At 41.1% G+C, this 18,310-nt stretch overlaps 1 protein-coding gene across 5 annotated transcripts in view; it reads left to right on the top strand.

Moving 5' to 3' along the window:
- Positions 1-18,310, top strand: part of FHOD3 (formin homology 2 domain containing 3) — a 623,525-nt gene that overhangs the window by 589,844 nt on the left and 15,371 nt on the right. For 4 of the 5 annotated variants that reach the window (XM_043508620.1, XM_043508619.1, XM_038393016.2 and 1 more), the window contains 2 exons: positions 8,256-8,427; positions 10,925-11,086. In XM_043508620.1, the coding sequence (XP_043364555.1) occupies positions 8,256-8,427; positions 10,925-11,086 (334 nt within the window). Of the gene's footprint in view, positions 1-2,152; positions 2,177-8,255; positions 8,428-10,924; positions 11,087-18,310 lie in introns of all 5 variants that reach the window. The other variant, XM_043508621.1, reaches the window with a different exon arrangement.

The following is an 18,310-nucleotide window of genomic DNA, read 5'->3' as shown; positions in this document are numbered from 1 at the left end:
TGGTCAAATAGGTGGTGAATGATATACACATTTGTATGTCCAATTTAATCCAGCATAGCTGGGGCTATGCAGCTCAAGATGTCAATTTTGAAGTATGAGGGCTAATATTTATCTCATGTTTTTGGGCAGGGGGTGATAGGGTGTGGATGGGATCACACAGGTAGAGTTAAGGTTGTATGGGGAGGACATTAACTCTCTTTTTTTCATACTTTCGAACATTTAGAGGTTTCTTTCAAATGTCAACTTTGAATTACCTGACTTCCAGACAGTGTTTTAGAGATACAGAAGAGATCCAAGTTCTAAGCAAAAAGACACAGTGATTCGGAAGCCACCCTGTTATGAAAGCAAAAGGTAGAGAAAATGAGCCCCCGAGAAACCAGTCACTACATAGGGAGAAGGAGTAGCCAGGCTGTCCTCCAGTACCTCTCCCTATTATGAACATGGGAAAAGAGGAGAAAGTGCCAATGATTGCTAACAGATCAACTGGGCGGAGTGTGACACAGACCCCTGTAGCATAGGGTCCCCTGTTCTTTGCAAATATCTTGCACCTGAGATCTGACAAAACTCATACATCATATTTATCCATAAAGAGTAATGTGTATGGTATCTACAGAAAGCTCATCAAGATTCATAATCATTACGAGATGTAAGTATGGGTAATAGTTAAGGAATAAAATATCTATATTTAAAGAATGCTTTATGGACCAGGAGTAGAAGTTAGTCACCAAGTGTTAACGTGTCTTGGTGATGGCCCATTCAGGCAAAGGGGAGTTATCACCCCACTCTGTTTGGTCAGTGATGCAATGCAAGGCTCAATCAATTGGCCTTATGCAATACTGAGACTCTGAGTGAGAAACCTTCAAAGGCAACAACAAACAAAAAACTTAAAGGCAAAAAAGAAACTTTAGAGCAAGCCAGGGGTTCTCCCTATCTGTGAATAGAAACAAAAGGCTGTTTTCAGTATAACACTCCATGTCCATTCACTGAGAAAACCCTTGGGGAGTAAGGGGGTTTTCATGATCCTGGTTTTTATTAAACCAGCCAGATCTGCAGTAGACTGAACTTTGGGGAAAATCTGCCTTATTGCATAGGAGAGGTAACTATTGATAAGTGTAGACCCGGGTTCGAGTTTTATGATATTGCTTTGTGTTGTAATCAGTTGGTTTCATCAGTTTCTCCCATTTCTAGTTACATCTGTATTCTTTCTTAAATAATCCTGCTTTTGTTTTATCCTAAGTGCTCACAAGTGCTGTGTGGTTTGCAGGAGTGGTGCATTAAGCTAAAACTGATAAACTGGGGTACACTGTTTCTTTGGGGGCAGAGGATCTGGAATTTCTGAGAGTAGCCAGCATCAGGGACTAGATATCACAGGGGTACAATTCAAAGGGGACTCGGGTTCTAGGGTGCACCTATTGTTAACCTACAAGTAGAAGAAAAGTGTGATGTAGCCTAGAGGAGAGGGCTTGGGTGGCTAGCAGGCTGGTGGTGTCAGGGAGCTGACACCCAGCTAAGCACAGGCAAGTCTCCCTCACATGGCGTGTAACAAGGTGACTCACAGTCATGGGTGCCCAAGAAACATCACAGAGAAGGAGAGGAAGAGAGAGCTTTTATCTCACTAGCAGGTGGGTGAGGGGCTAAGAGAGAGAAGCCAGAGCCAACCATACAGCCTGTCTTTCCATTATTTGGGACAACAAGAGAGCCCTCCACCTCCTTCCATGCAGCCAGGGGACAGCTGCTTTATGGTTCCATTGGAGCAGAAAGATGCATAGTGTTATTTAACACCATGATTTGAGGGAAAGAAAAAGATGAAAGGGTGATAGAGCATGGCCTCACTTTGGAATTTGTCTGAGATAAGGCAGCAGGCAACTCTTCTTAAAACTTTGCCTTGGTTCTATTGCCAGTTCTATTTATATGCATTTGGGTGCATAGATGAGTAAATGCAATCCCTTTTCTGAAGAAGATAACAGCATCCATAAATTTTTCTTTACTAAAAGGAAGCAGCAAGTTGATTGCTGTATGAAGTATTTCCTTATCTACCTTTATTTACAGATCATCTTGTCATTGCTTAAACAATACCATGCTTTGATCATACTATACTTCCTAAACATTGCTCTTTGTCCTTCTTTGTCCTGTTCTTCGTCTCCCCTGATAGACCGATGAAGAGGAGGATGTAGAGGTATGGTTCTTTGAAAGAGCATGTCGTTTCCACATCCCCTGTGTGCAGTGAGATCTAATTCTAACACAAATATTATGGAATGCTCAAGTCCATTAGCTCAACTGGAACCGTGCACTGTGACTTTCATTCTCGTGGCTTTTTGGCTCCATCATAAGACTGTTTTTAAAGTTGCTTTAGCCATGAGTTTGTGTTCTCCTATAAATCCTGATTTGGAGCCTTAATTATCTGAAACTTCCTTTCTCCAGTTCCCGAAATCATTAATTAAGTTAATTATTCCCTTAACTATGCAAAACTTCAATAATCTGAGTGATGAAAAACTTTGGATGAAGGTTCCCATGACAATGGGATAATCAATGTTGGGCTATCTATTCACAAAACATTATTTTATGAGCAGTTCAAACATTTGTCTATAGAGATGCAAAACAAAATTTTGCAACATCTGCACTGTGGATCCCAAAGAATTGAAAAATGGAATAGTTTATGAACTTCTTAAAATTCCTCTTAATACATGAGTCTGAAAATAATTGAATAAATAATGTACCAGCTGACATACCAGCTGTATTCCCAGTGGAACAGTCTATTGTTCTGGACAGCATCTCATTGTGTAATGCATTTTGTTCAAATATAGCTCACTCATACAATTCAACTAACCAAGCAATTTGATTGCTGAATGCCCAGTGCTTCATAATGACAGTCATTTGCACAAGGGGCTAATCTTTGAGGGTAAGCAAAGCATGGGCATTTGAAAATGAAAGATATGTAGGAAGCTACTTATCTGGGACCTCTTCTTCCTCAAAGATTATAATTTAATGTCTGGGTGGGACAGAACATGAGGAATCACCAAGTGAATGATGATTTGAATCCATTAGATGGAACAATTCATGCTATTGAATTAACATGTGTGCAAAAATATTTGACTAATGTGTGTATTCTAACTATTGGTTATGTGATGATAGTCTCCTTTGGTTTTTCTGTGACATTTTGTGTCTGTTAACTTTTCAACCTACTGTCAATATTATTTTTAAACCAAGACTGGCATGCACTGCAATAGACATTTATCACTAATATTTTTCTAACCTTTATTTTCACATGTGAGACTCTAGCACTTACACGTTTTCTTCCTCCAAATGAGGCAAACTGGTATTTTTAAAACAAATTCTAGACATGCACCATCAGCAGTACATCTCAAATTAATATATTTAGCTCAATGCTTTGTAAGGATCATTGCTTTGTTATTTGGTTAACTTACAGTTCTAATCTGATAAATCATTTTGTTTAAATAGTATCATTCTCCCAGTAATTTCCAGATCAAATATTTTCAGTTTACAGGTAAAACAATGGGGTTTTCTTAACAGCCAGCCCTGCAAACTCAACATAGGCTCTCAGAGTCAAGCTGGGTTCTTTTCTTCTGAAGCATCATCACCAGTAATAAAGGCTCTATGGATTTTCTTGAGTGCAACTGATTGGCCTTATAATAGGAAATTAACAAAACAATCCTGTTTATGGTGCAAAAGAAGGAGTAACATTCAACACACTTTCTCATATTTGTGTTATGTCTGCAGGGCTAACAGGAGTGAGGAGAAATTTAAATAATATTTTAGCTCCTGATGCTTGCAAATATGACTTTGAATAACTGTTGAGTAACAAGTTATCATTTTTATGTAATCACTTTTCAGAGTAGAAACATACCTTAAATATTCTGTCTGACAGTAAGAACCATGAGAGTAAGTGGCACATTTTAACATTAACATCCATAGGCTGAAATAGAAATATAACTTGCTCCTCCTCTGCTCCCTTAAATCATCATGCTCCCTTAAAAATGTTTTGCTCTGCAGAAGTTCTTAGAGGCTTCAATCCTAGACAGGTTTCTTCTGTAACTGATGAAACCTCAGCCTACTGTCGCATTACTTTGTGTTATGTATGTGCAGCTAATTTAGAAATTGTTTTTAATGTTGTCTTAGTAATATAGAAATCATACACAGATCGGGTGAGTGAAGGGCAGATTCCAAAATTGGTTAAAGGTTTTGTTTGTTCTTCTTACTGCTGCCTGCAATTTTTGTGCTCCAGCCATGAAATTATTTGGCAGCATGTTTTCAGTGTTGTTCTTAATATATTTTTAACTTACTGTAGGTAGTTGCTGTTAGAATTGCTTAACTATTATCTGTAGATATGCAGGGGCAGGAGTAGAGGGGGAGGTTAGAGACAGCAGGAAAACGTCTCCTTTCATGGACAGTGAAACTACTTTTGCTCTGCCAAGTTACCCGTAGTTGGGGCTACAAAAGAAACTTACCTACTTCTTACTTAGCTAACTTGATTCATCTAGGGTGCTCATCACTGTGGTATCTGAGTCTATATGACAGGCCCTTACCCAAGGTCACACAGCAGGTCTTTGTTTCACACCCTATGCTCTGATGGAAAAGGTATGAAGATTAAAGCCCATACTTATGCCGAGTTTTTTTGAGGATTTTATATACCTTGATATTCCCTTGTCCTTATAGCTATCAGGGTCCATTCTCTTGGAGAGAAGTGAATATTATTACCATATCAGAGGTAGAAGCGAAACTGAAACAGCTTAATGGGACTAAATCGGGGGGCCCAGATAATCTTCATCCAAGAATATTAAAGGAATTGGCACCTGAAATTGCAAGCCCATTAGCAAGAATTTTTAATGAATCTGTAAACTCAGGAATAGTACCGAATGATTGGAGAATTGCTAATATAGTTCCTATTTTTAAGAAAGGAAAAAAAAGTGATCCGGGTAACTACAGGCCAGTTAGTTTGACATCTGTAGTATGCAAGGTCCTGGAAAAAATTTTGAAGGAGAAATTAGTTAAGGACATTGAAGTCAATGGTAAATGGGACAAAATACAACATGGTTTTACAAAAGGTAGATTGTGCCAAACCAACCTAATCTCCTTTTTTGAAAAAGTAACAGATTTTTTAGATAAAGGAAATGCAGTGGATCTAATTTACCTAGATTTCAGTAAGGCATTTGATACTGTGCCACATGGGGAATTATTAGTTAAATTGGAGAAGATGGGGATCAATATGAACATCAAAAGGTGGATAAGGAATTGGTTAAAGGGGAGACTGCAACGGGTCCTACTGAAAGGCGAACTGTCAGGTTGGAGGGAGGTTACCAGTGGAGTTCCTCAGGGATCGGTTTTGGGACCAATCTTATTTAATCTTTTTATTACTGACCTTGGCACAAAAAGTGGGAGTGTGCTAATAAAGTTTGCAGATGATACAAAGCTGGGAGGTATTGCCAATTCGGAGAAGGATCGGGATATTATACAGGAGGATCTGGATGACCTTGTAAACTGGAGTAATAGTAATAGGATGAAATTTAATAGTGAGAAGTGTAAGGTTATGCATTTAGGGATTAATAACAAGAATTTTAGCTATAAGTTGGGGACGCATCAATTAGAAGTAACGGAAGAGGAGAAGGACCTTGGAGTATTGGTTGATCATAGGATGACTATGAGCTGCCAATGTGATATGGCTGTGAAAAAAGCTAATGCGGTTTTGGGATGCATCAGGAGAGGCATTTCCAGTAGGGATAAGGAGGTTTTAGTACCGTTATACAAGGCACTGGTGAGACCTCACCTAGAATACTGTGTGCAGTTCTGGTCTCCCATGTTTAAAAAGGATGAATTCAAACTGGAGCAGGTACAGAGAAGGGCTACTAGGATGATCCGAGGAATGGAAAACTTGTCTTATGAAAGGAGACTTAAGGAGCTTGGCTTGTTTAGCCTAACTAAAAGAAGGTTGAGGGGAGATATGATTGCTCTCTATAAATATATCAGAGGGATAAATACAGGAGAGGGAGAGGAATTATTTCAGCTCAGCACCAATGTGGACACAAGAACAAATGGGTATAAACTGGCCACCAGGAAGTTTAGACTTGAAATCAGACGAAGGTTTTTAACCATCAGAGGAGTGAAGTTTTGGAATAGCCTTCCAAGGGAAGCAGTGGGGGCAAAAGATCTATCTGGCTTTAAGGTTCTACTCGATAAGTTTATGGAGGAGATGGTATGATGGGATAATGGGATTTTGGTAAGTAATTGATCTTTAAATATTCAGGGTAAATAGGCCAAATCCCCTGAGATGGGATATTAGATGGATGGGATCTGAGTTACTATAGAAAATTCTTTCCTGGGTATCTGGCTGGTGAATCTTGCCCATATGCTCAGGGTTTAGCTGATTGCCATATTTGGGGTCGGGAAGGAATTTTCCTCCAGAGCAGATTGGAGAGGCCCTGGAGGTTTTTCGCCTTTCTCTGTAGCATGGGGCATGGTTGCTTGAGGGAGGCTTCTCTGCTCCTTGAAGTCTTTGAACCATGATTTAAGGACTTCAATAGCTCAGACATGGGTGAGGTTTTTCATAGGAGTGGGTGGGTGAGATTCTGTGGCCTGCGCTGTGCAGGAGGTCGGACTAGATGATCAGAATGGTCCCTTCTGACCTTAGTATCTATGAATCTATGAATATTGCCCCACTCTTTTGAGCCTACCTGTACTACTACAAATGAGTCCAGGCAGGCAAGGATCTCTGATTGTGTGTCTACGGCTCAGCATGTGATATGTGGTCTTAAACAAATGGCATATTTTCTTTACTAGTTTCATTCTTTAGAACTAAATAACTTCAATAAAGAAATTAGAACCTCTCTGACCACACACCCCAAGTTGTCACCTATCACCCCACACTGGAACCCATATGGGGTATCATCAAACGACTACAACACATACTCCCTGGGGACCCCCTGGGGGAAACCCCCCCCCGAGGGAAATCTTTCCTGAATCCCTTCTTCTGGCCTTCAAATAACCCTCCAGTCTTTCCAAACTCATTATCAGAAGCAAGTTCCCCACACCCAGGACACACCAACTCAAAGTAGGCCCAGACCCTGCCAGAACAACAGATGCAAAAGCTTGAAAACATATTTCTGTTGCTACAATGATCAACAGCCCCCACAATACACCTTTCAAGGTCCATGTGTCCTATATATACCAATCACAGCGTGCAGTGTACCTCATCCAGTGCATTAAATGCCTCAATATCAACTATATGGATAAAGCCAGACAATCACTATGCTCTCAAATGAACTCACAGGAAAATGATAAAAGACAAAAACACCCTATCACCAGTGGCGGAGCCAGGTGGAAAAAACAGGGGGAGCGGAGATTAAAAAAAAAAGGCACCACCCCCGGTACTGACCCGGCGGTGCTCTGGGTCTTCAGCAGCACTTCAGCGTCGGATCTTTCACTCGCTCTGGTCTCCAGCACTGAAGGACATCCCCCGCTTCCCTACCCTGCCACCGCAATGCTGCCGAAGACCGGAGCGAGTGAAGGACCCGACGCTGAAGTGCTGCTGAAGACCCGGAGTGCCACTGGGTGAGTACCAGGGGGTGGTGCCTTTTTTTTATCTCTGCTCCCCCTGACCTGCCACCAAAGACCCGGAGCGCCACTGGGTGAGTAAAAATTTTAAAGGCACCAAGTAATTAAAAAGACGCCACTTCTGCTCGGTGCAGGAGCAGCCGCTGCCCTGCTCCCCCCCTAGCTACACTACTGCCTGTCACCTGTGGGTGAACACTTTTCTCACTCTGCAGTTGACCTGTCAGTCCTCATCCTCAAAGGAAACCTGCACAACAATTTTAAAAACAAGCCTGGGAGCTTAAATTGATAACTTTGCTAAACACGAAAAATCATGGACTGAATAGAGACACTGGATTGATGGTTTATTACAACAATCTGTAGCCCCAGTAACAACCCCCTCCAGCTGCTACTCCCCCCCTTTCCCCTCCGCCTTCCTTTCCTTCTTATGACTGGAGCACTGTGAAAGGGCCACTTCATCCTCTATGATCCCTTGAAATACATGTTAACAACTTATGCTAAATTATCTGTTCCATCTTGTAATTGGCTGTGACGCTCTGCATACCTTTCCTAGACCTGAAGAAGAACTCTGTGTAGGCTCAAAAGTTTCTCTCTCAGCAACAGAATTTGATCCAGTAAAAGATACTACCTCACCCACCTTTGCTCGTCAATTTAGATTGTGTCAATTAAACAAATTATTTTTCTTTCTGCAGTCTGGAAAGTTCTCCAGCAACTCTGCACCATCTCAGAGCCAGCCACAGGGTCTGCAGTATGCTGAAGATGCAGCAGAGCACGAGAACATGAAGGCTGTGCTGAAGACCTCCTCCGTCAGTGGGGAAAGCACCACTGCGCTAGGTGTTCGCACTCGAAGCAGAGCCAGCAGAGGTAAACGCTGTGCTTTTATTTTCTCAACTCCCTTTGGGCATTGTCATTATTTATTGTATGTACTACAGTAAGACGTTGAGGTCATGCCACCGTAGTAGGGTGCTGACAATCTAAATAGTCAAAAGAGAAGAAGCAATTTTTGTTACCCCCCCATTTTACAAATGGGGCACAGACCCCTTGGAGTGGTTTGCCTAAGATCAGGCAGGTGGTCTGTAGCTGAGACAATGGGAATTACAATAAGGAATAATGACCACTTAAAATTGCCCTCCCCCCTTCCTGCATGAGTCTGGCTCCCCTTTAAGCCACAATTTGTATTCCTCTGATCACCTTTTATTATGAAATATAGATGAGGTCAACATAATTTTTTCCAATACAAGTAAGTTGAAAGTAGCCATTAGGCCACAATTGTTGCTTAAAGGGCATCAAAGCTCATGAGGAATGGTGGGGAAAGAGGAGAAGGATTTGCAAAGTTTTTGAAGGAATAAAAGAGATTATAAATGTATAAACATTTCCCTGCTATTTGATTTATCGTACTGCACGGAACTGCTCTTTGTAGTGGACACATGAGTCTACATCATATATACAAGCCCAGTGTTGTTTTTGTAAAACCAATTTTTAAAAAATGAAATGGAAGATGAAGAATCAGTCATACCAATCATGTGAAATCATTCCACAGTGAACACTAGAAGTCCATGGGTAATGCATCATGCACCCAAGGCTTGTATCAGAAGAATGTACAAATCAATGTCACTTAGTGCCATATTAGGGCCGGTGATACCAGCTGGTAAAGAGAGACCACATTGGTGGCAGGTCATCTACCTTCTATAGGTAACCATGGATGTGCTCGCAACTCTAGCAGCTATTTCTTCTTCCTTTGAAGCCAACAGTTGTCAAGTGTCAGCACGGTTCAGTTCTGAAAACTAAATTGTGGGAAATCAAATGTTGTCACAGTCTACAGTGCACAGACCCAATATTCTGACAGAGGAGTTCAGTAGTAAAACCATCTCTGGCAATGAGATATCTTCATTTCTTCTCCAACATGTGATCCACTGGGATCTCTATTCATAAGAAGAGTGGCAAGCAAACCACTTCCTTGTTGCTGAATCATTTCACAGATAGTGGGCTCATTAACCCATTTCCTTTAACATTTTTTCTTACAGTTGTGGTTTATCAATTAATCAATCAATTACTGGTTCTGGAGTACAGTGCATTAATTCTTGGTGGTAAGGCCTGCTCTTCATGGTATTTCTTTCCCTCATATATGGAAATCTTATCCGTTACTGATTTCTTTTGGTACCACTACGCCTAGACCCTGCTCTGCTAGTAAAACATTTTCTATGTATTTTATTAAAGCTTTGATGCCTGGCTCCAAAAGCCCCAATTTAAAAAGCAGGCCGAGTTGCTAAGATACAAAAAAATAAACAACTCAAGCTGCTCTGCAGCAAGCTAAACAGCTGACATAATTCGTTAAGTGCTAGTGAGCAGTGTGTCCTGTAATAAGATTCAGTTCCTGTTGGCTTAAAGAATAACAGAGGCAGTGGTAGCGTGAGCCAGACAGAAGCCTGTTAGGAGCGCTGTCCTAATAGACCTGCTGATGACAGGAACCTGGAAAAAAAGCAGCAGGACACACTGCTAATCAAGACTGCTATTTACTGTCAACAGCGAAGTGCCAAGGGGTGGTCCCATCATTGCTGATTTTTTAACCTGACTGTGTTTACTGAGCCAGCTCTTTTGGAAAGCTCATTGTCATTATTCTTCCGACTGTCTAACCTTCAAATTATTAAGAAAAACAAACAATAATATTTAATGGAGAAACCAAAAGATGTGCCTGACGGAGGGCTCTGTGCAACAGGGAGGGCCATAATTTCATGGATCTTTTGTTTTCAGGGACATGGCTCTCTGGTGGGTGTGTAGTTTTAACCAAAATTGCTTATATAGCTTTTTAGTCTGAACATTTTGCCGACCACTTTTACTTTTCTGCTTGTAACAGGGCACATGCAGTTGTGCTGGGCTATATCCAGCCATGCAATGAAAAGGTGATTTCTTCCTTTCAAAGGGGGGAAAAAACATCTTGAACCAGATTCTTTCCTCCACTACATCCCCTTTGTGCCAGAAGCATGGAAGCAGACTTGGTACAATCAGATTCTATGCCATCTGCTTTGGCTCCAGTGTAGGGAGCAAAAGGGGACGTGAGGAGAGCATGTTGCATTCCAGCAATCCCCAGCTGGTAGACAGTCTCTGGGAGACTATTGCCAGCTGCATATACTAGAGGAGAGCCATGAGTTTAAGGCCAGTTCAGAACTCCCTTATAGCTCACCCGGTGCTGCAGAGTAGTTGGGGCATTATCTAAAATTTTCTGTAATGGGTAGACATTTTTACTCTGACAAATTTGAAACAGCAGTCACTGAGCTGCCTGCTGTCATTCTGCAATGATCCAACTACAAAAAAAGGTGATGTGTGAGGGGTACTCTTTTTCTAAGACTCCAATTCGTTCCAGGCCGTATCAGTTCATGGAATGCTGCTGGTGATGATTCACCTAATGCTACAGATGATGCAGCTGATGAGATCATGGATCGCATTGTAAAGTCAGCCACCCAAGTGCCAAGTCAGCGAGCGGTGCCTAGAGAGAGGAAGCGGTCACGTGCGAACAGGAAGTCATGTGAGTACTGCTGATAAACTTGTTGCTATGGAGAGGAAAGCTGTCTGTCCATCTATCTCTTTTCATATGCAAATCTGTATGTTTATGTGTGTGTTTGTAAATATGTAGGGTCAGCTCCTTAGCTTGTGTAAATCAACATAACTCCAGTGATTTCACTGAAGTCTATACATTGAGGATCTGTACTGAAATGTTTCAATTTAAAATTCACATTTAAACTTTTTGGTGATAGGCTATTAGCATTATTCAAAATACACTTAGCATTTGGAAAGTTTAAAATTAGATATTTAGCTCAGGCAAAACAGCATAAAACATAATGGTAAAAATACTCTATGGAAGTCAGAATTAATATCAGGTGAAGAAAAGCATCATGGCTTTAACCTGGCTTCCAATATGTAGATAATATTGCTGCATATTTGGTAAACTCAAGTATTGAGCATACAAGCCCGTACCTATTCTTCTTCTTCGAGTGCATGCTCATGTCCATTCCCATGTAGGTGTGTGCTTTTCACATGCACTGTCGCCGGAAGGTTTTTTCCTCAGTAGTATCTGTCAAGTAAGCTCCAGAACTCTATATAGCTCTTCATGGCACTCTATATAAGAGCCTGCTGACCCAGCACCCCCTCAGTCCAGCTAGCTTGTTGTTGAACTCTGAACCCACTTCCAACATTTGCTTGGGAATCACCTACATGGGAATGGACATAAACAAGCACTCAATGAAGGAAAAAACTGTTACTAACATTTCAGTAACTGTTGTTCTTTGAGATGTGTTGCTCATGTCCATTCCTAAACCTGCCCTCCTACCCCTCTGTCAGAATTGCCAGCAAGAAGGAATTCAGGGGGCCCTAGGTCGGCAGGCTCCTATTTTCAGTGCCATGAAGGCAAAACTCCAGGGGGGCACCAGATACCACTGAGGGAAAAACCTTCTGGTGACGTTGCGTGCGGCGTGTGCGCACACCTACATGGGAATGGACATAAGCAACACATCTCAAAGAACAACAGTTACAGAGAGGTTAATAACCATTTTTTACTGGACAATTACTACTGTAGACAATGAGTGTCTATGTACTAGAGAACTGAACAAGGCTTTAGTAGGAAAAGGAGCCCAATGTTTAAAAGTGCTTTAATGTTTCTGTGATCACAGTACACATCAACAGGGTATTGCAATCAGTTAAAGTGGAAACTAAATTAACTTGCAGACAGGCATTGTGAAGTAATAAAAAAAACAATTTATTGTATATGTATATACAGAATACAAGATATGCCCTGTTGTAATTTACTTCATTCAACAAGCAAATGGCATTGTGTCTTAACTATAAAAGGCCACTGTCAAACGTATTATTTCACAACTTTAAACATCTTTTCTTTATTGTTGGTACAATGTCCTTTTGCAAACTTGGAAGTAAAATCTGTCTACTTATGGTAGTGCAATTTGTCTGCAAAGCAGCCACAAAGCTGGTTTAATTTACGTTGGGAATTAAAGGAAATCCTGTCCTAATGTAACCCTCCAGTGGCACAGAACTGCCGGAGTCACCCATGTTTGAGAAATTTGGTTTTGATGTTTATTAAATGCAGTAGTTGAAGTTACGGTAGTCTTTGCGATATTCCCCATTCCAAGCATGGAGGATATTGCAAGTACCGTGGGAAAGGTGAATACCAGACGAGGGTAGAAATTAAGATTTTAATCATAGTCACTGTCTGTGGCTTTGTGACCACCTCTCCATCCATTTTTTAGCATTTCCAGGAAGTTAGAACAAAGAAGAGACAACAACAGTGAGTGAAAGATCACAACAGGCATACTTTTTGTGGCATTGTTCTAGCTCAGTTAACCTTGTCAGTGATCGAAAGCATTCTGTACAAACAGCACTTGTCTTTTATTAGCTAGCATATGTCAAAATCACATTCTCTCTTCCCAAAGTGCCAAAAGAGGGATTTTGCATGCGGCAACTTCCTCAGAGAAATTAAAAATGAAATAGGCATTCTGGTGGAATGAGCAAACCTTCCAGCAAAGAAAATGAGCTGACACTGGATTGTCTCTTTTACTTTCTGTCACAGAGTACACCACAGTTCTCAGCAGCATATCCACTGCCACCACCTGCTGCCCCACTTGTGTTCTCCATATGTGCTGATTGCTGTAGGTGACTCATGCATATCAAACAGATTCCCTGTATGTTTGCATATTTTTGTGGCTTACCCCATGCTAAACTATTCCCTCTGTTAGCAATCCTCTCCCCATACACACACAAAAGCCATATGTTTGATGTCTTTGCCAGGCACCTTTCTTCCAGGAAAGCACTTGCTACAGCAAAAGGGATAATAATGAAAATACTATATATTTTCCACAGGGCTGGTTTTCATTTACGTTTAGTGAAAACATCAACAGGGATTAAGGACTCAGTAAATGTTTAGGCTGGGACTGATTTCCATTGTAATTTATCCTGATAGATTCCAGCTCTCTCACTTGTTTTGTCTTCAAGGTCTCAGCTTGCCCTTTAAGTCAACTAAAAGACAATTTCAAAATAAATGTAAAGTTCAGTAATTTAGCGTAAGGCACTTCAGAAAGGAGAATGTCTGGAACTGTACTACTTCAGTGGTAGTTGATATACCTGGATAATGAATGAATAAAATGGTTTGGCTTAAAAAACCACTGAGCTGAAGAGATAACAAGGCACCTGTATTTTCTCCCCAAGGAACAAAGCAAGACCCCATCAATATTAATGTAGAATTTAAGATAAGAGAATGGAAAAGGCTACTCTGACTGCTGAACAGTCAAAAGTCTACGAAAGTGGCACAGATCTACATGAATATACTGGAAATTAGAGCTTTAGGTGGTTTAGTGCTGCAGGGTTAGGTTCCTTTGTTGTGTAAAGAGCAAAAGACACAATAGTTGGTTGTTCTGACCCATACAGCTTGGCAAGACCCATCCCTACACATACACTCAGATTGAAAGCGAGGAGGGTGTGTGTTTGGTGTTCAATCTAACTCAAAACGTCAAAGTGAAACTAACTTGAAAGTACCAGCTTGCACCATGTTTATATTGCAGCCATGTAAAATCATACACTTCTCAGGGTTTTAATGCAGAAGCATAAATCTGCTCAGGTTCACTTAAAGCTTAGCAAAGATTTAAGTGAACCTGGACTGAGATGTTTGTGTTTCTATCAAAATTGGAAACTCAAATGAGTTATGCATGATTGTGTTGCAAACATTTCATGTGACTCTACCAGTTACCTTTCATAGACAAGGTGAGAGGATAAAGAAAATAGAGATGAGAAATTAGTATCTCAGTCATTTAGAATCAAAAGAGAAATAGAAATGGAGTTATAGAAGAAACAAGTTCTTACTCAGCCATTGGGTGAATCTATTGGGAAAATAATATATTTTGACATTTGTCGAATTAGGTCTTCCACAAAGTGGAATGAGATAAATTGTTGGGTAGTATGATCATATTCGGTATTCAAAGATCAATATTTAGATTCTAATGAAAAGAAAAGTTCAAGTCAGAGCAATCGAAGGAGCCATAAATTGTGAGAAGGAATAAGGCTGTGAAAAGTCCATCGACGATACATGAATGGTAACTCCTGTATCTGCTCTACAACCTTTGAAGATATCAAGGGTTATTGATAAATGTAGATCTGACTTATAGGGCCACTGAAAACAAATAAGAAGGAAAATGTTGAAAAAGAGCTGAAATGGAGAATATGGGTGCGGGTAAACTAAGAAAAACTGACTTCTGCTGAGATATATTGTCAATGTATGAAGGCTGTGTTCTGAAGGTGAATATGTGATAAGAGGGACTGTTTCTGAGGTACCTCCAACACATTAGAGGTTTTGCAAAATAAAATCTTATATACACGAGTCCAATGACAACTCAATGACATTACCATGTGATGGTTGTTCAGTGGCCTATATGACATATGTACTGGACTGGAGAACATATGAGAAAACAACCTCACAATCTGACACTCTCATTGGAAGTCTTAACAGAAAGCCCAAGGATTTAATGAGCCACAGAACCCAAAGTCAGGGTTGAGGCACATTGCCACAGGAAGCTTGCACTGTTCCTTCCTTTGATGTGTCTGTTCTGCATTTAAATAAAGACTCCTATCTCTAGGGTTCTCAATTCCGCATGTTTCACAAGCATTAAATAAAAACTGAGGGGTGGACATGTGCTATTTCCATTGTTTTAGACTGATAGAAGCTTTCTGTCTAAAAGATTTTTATAACATTATTTAGAGCTGTCCAACCTCGCAAGAAAATAGAAAATAATATAATTGTGATTGTCTGGTTCTCCCCTATGTATGGGATGAACTTCAGAAATGATACCATAACAAACAGTGAATATGAGGGAAAACTGGAAATGGTGACGTTTTAGAATCACTGTATGCAATAGTCCACATTCCAGTGAACACAGTCCAGTTATTAAGGAGGAAAACGGAGTTAGTTTTAGCAATTTGCAGAAAACTGTTATTGCAGACTTTGAAGCACTGGATTGTAAGGAATAAAAAATAGAAGTTGCAAAATGAAAAGGGGTCATGGAGATCTGAGAAAACTAGAGGAAGGAATGGAGGTATTTTGGTAAAGAAGGAATTAGATGAAAGACAAGCATAAGATGAGAGATAAAGTAGATGAGGTAATATCTTTTATTAGACCAACTTCTGTTGGTGAGCGAGGCAAGTTTTCGAGCCACACAGCGCTTTTCTTCCAGGCGAGAGCGTAAGCATGGGTGGCCGGTGACCCAGCTGCCTGGGGAGGCTAACCCCGGCCCCTCCCCCACAGGAGCCCAAAGTACCCCCCACTGCAGCCCCCTGGCCCCAGCACCGGATGGCTGGGGGTGAGGGGGTAAGGCCCCAGCCCCGGTGCACCACAGCCTCAGCACCCACAGTTCCTGGCAGCACAGCCGCTGCACCCCCAGCCCTGGGGTGCTCAGGCAGCCAAGCAGTGCAATCACTGCACCCCCAGCCCTGGGGCTCTGGGCAGCCCCCCAGCCCTAGGGCTCTGGGCAGCCAGCCCCGGAGAGCAGGCAGGCAGTGTGGCCTAGCACCAGCCACCCCAGGAAGCATGCTGGCCTGGGGCGGGGCCACAGTAGGCTGATTGGGGAGGCACAGCCTCCCCTTGCCTACGATACCCGCCACCCATGAGTGTAAGGTGGACAGGGAGACTGACACTCCACTGTCATGAGACCGAGTGAAAGAGAGAAGAAAGGGAATTAAGAGGGAAGATACACACTTGAATATCCCAGCAGTAAATAGGGTACTCACACCATGATGACCACATGAGGAATATAACGTTGACTGCATCAAGTGTTAGAAAAAGGTTGCATGATCACTCCTGCTGCTCTGCATACTGAGAATGCACACTGAAACTAGTGGTAAAAATTGATAGGATGAGAACTTATATGTAAGAAATGGAACAACTCGATGGTCGAAGAACCAAAGAAGAGGGCTGTGGATACATACAGTAGTACTGGAGGTATCAAGGCTTCTTAGCCGGTATGAAAAGGCACTTTCATTGTTCTTCTTTTGATGTTTGTTTACTTCAAAGATTCAGTGATGAATGCTCAATAAACAGGCTGTACATAAAATCATTCACTAAGAGCTATCGATTGCAGTACTCTTACTCATGCTGGAGTAGCACCTTGCTCTAGAGTAGTCCCGTTGAAATATGTGGGAGTAAAGTACTACTCCACATGAGTAAGTGTATCAAAATCAAGCTCCAATTTAATAAACATGTACCAGGCCCATCTATAGACACATAAAGAGCCAACCACTAACTCCAACACGTGCATAAAGGTGTATAGAAATAAAGATCTAATCATCAATGGATTAAACCAGCCAAACAGGGAATGCTTTGCGACTTCTGTGAGCAGCCAAGGATGGGCTCTGACAGGCATCTTCGGAGAAGTTTTATGGCAGACCCCTACAAGTGCCCTGCCCAAATACAAATTGAACCACAGGACAGCAAACAACGTCAAATCCACTTGATCTCAATTGCCTAGTGGAACACAGTGTGAAATGGGGACCTGCTAGAGCCTTAATCCTGGATTATTACGTCATTATTGGCATTATCAGTGTTAATATCTTAAAGTGTATTTGTTGGCTCACTGAAAGTCCGTGTCATGGGCAAGGAGATGGTGTCATAAGCATGGTCTCACTGATTCATAGATTTATATTGAGGAGCAGGTAAGGAGCCCTATTCTGCATATGTTGATGTTTATCTAGCATGGAGATGGCAAAGGTGGGCAGGTTACTGGCTAGGCCCATTTTGGTGAGTTTAGATTTTCCCAGTTCAAATAACAACAGTAACAATTCCATTCAAAGACTTGTAAAACACACTTTTTCTAGAAGACTTTCAGTGAAAATCCACCATAGAAACAAATCTTAAAAAATAAACCAAACAAATGCCATTTTTGAACATGGATCTTCGTCTGTATCATGTGTCCATATTGTATTCCTTAATTTAGGGCCCAGTTTTTTGAAGTCTGCTGATTCTGAGGGGTACTTATTCACATGAGTAGTTACATCAAGGTCTATGTAACCTGAGTAAGGATTGCAGAAGCAGGAAGTTTCACAACTAGATGCTTATTTAAAGTTGATTTCAAAACCTTTGTTGGTTGTTTGTTTTTTGCTCATTTAAATTAAAATCTACTATAGATTTAGGATAGGGAAACTGTTTTGGATCAAATCAAAGTGACTCAAATTTAGCCTCCAGCGTGAATCAAACCACTGGACCCAAACTACTTTTGATGTTTAAAAACCACGTGTAATGAGCTTTATCAGGTTTTGAAGCCCTGCTGGTTAACTAATGCTGATTGATTCTCATTGTGTCATTCATTCTGTGACTCTCCTCGCTGTAGTATTTGAGCACTTCACAAACATTAATGTGTTTATCTTTACAACATCCTTGTGAGATAGGGAAGTCTTATTATCCTCATTTTACAGACAGGAAACTGAAGCACAGAGATATTAAGTGACATGCCCAAGTCCGTGAAAGAAGTGGGAATTGAACTCAGATCTCCTGAGTCCTATCTCAGTGCCTTAACTACATAAATAACCCAGTGCAGGTCTTTCTTGTTAGACTCCACCCTGAATATAAACAAGGTAGGAATAGCACGCTAGAAAAGGGATCTAGGATGTAGGAAAGAATCCCATGAAGATCCAGCTCTGAAGAGGCTGAGATTTCATACAGTATTATTTTGGAATAACACATTTGTTAATCAAATAAACCCTG

The sequence above is a fragment of the Dermochelys coriacea genome, chromosome 2, assembly GCF_009764565.3.
Source record: "Dermochelys coriacea isolate rDerCor1 chromosome 2, rDerCor1.pri.v4, whole genome shotgun sequence".
Classification (NCBI taxonomy): Eukaryota; Metazoa; Chordata; order Testudines; family Dermochelyidae; genus Dermochelys; species Dermochelys coriacea.
Note: the sequence above shows the minus strand (reverse complement) of the source record. Positions and strands in the feature narration are given on the sequence as shown.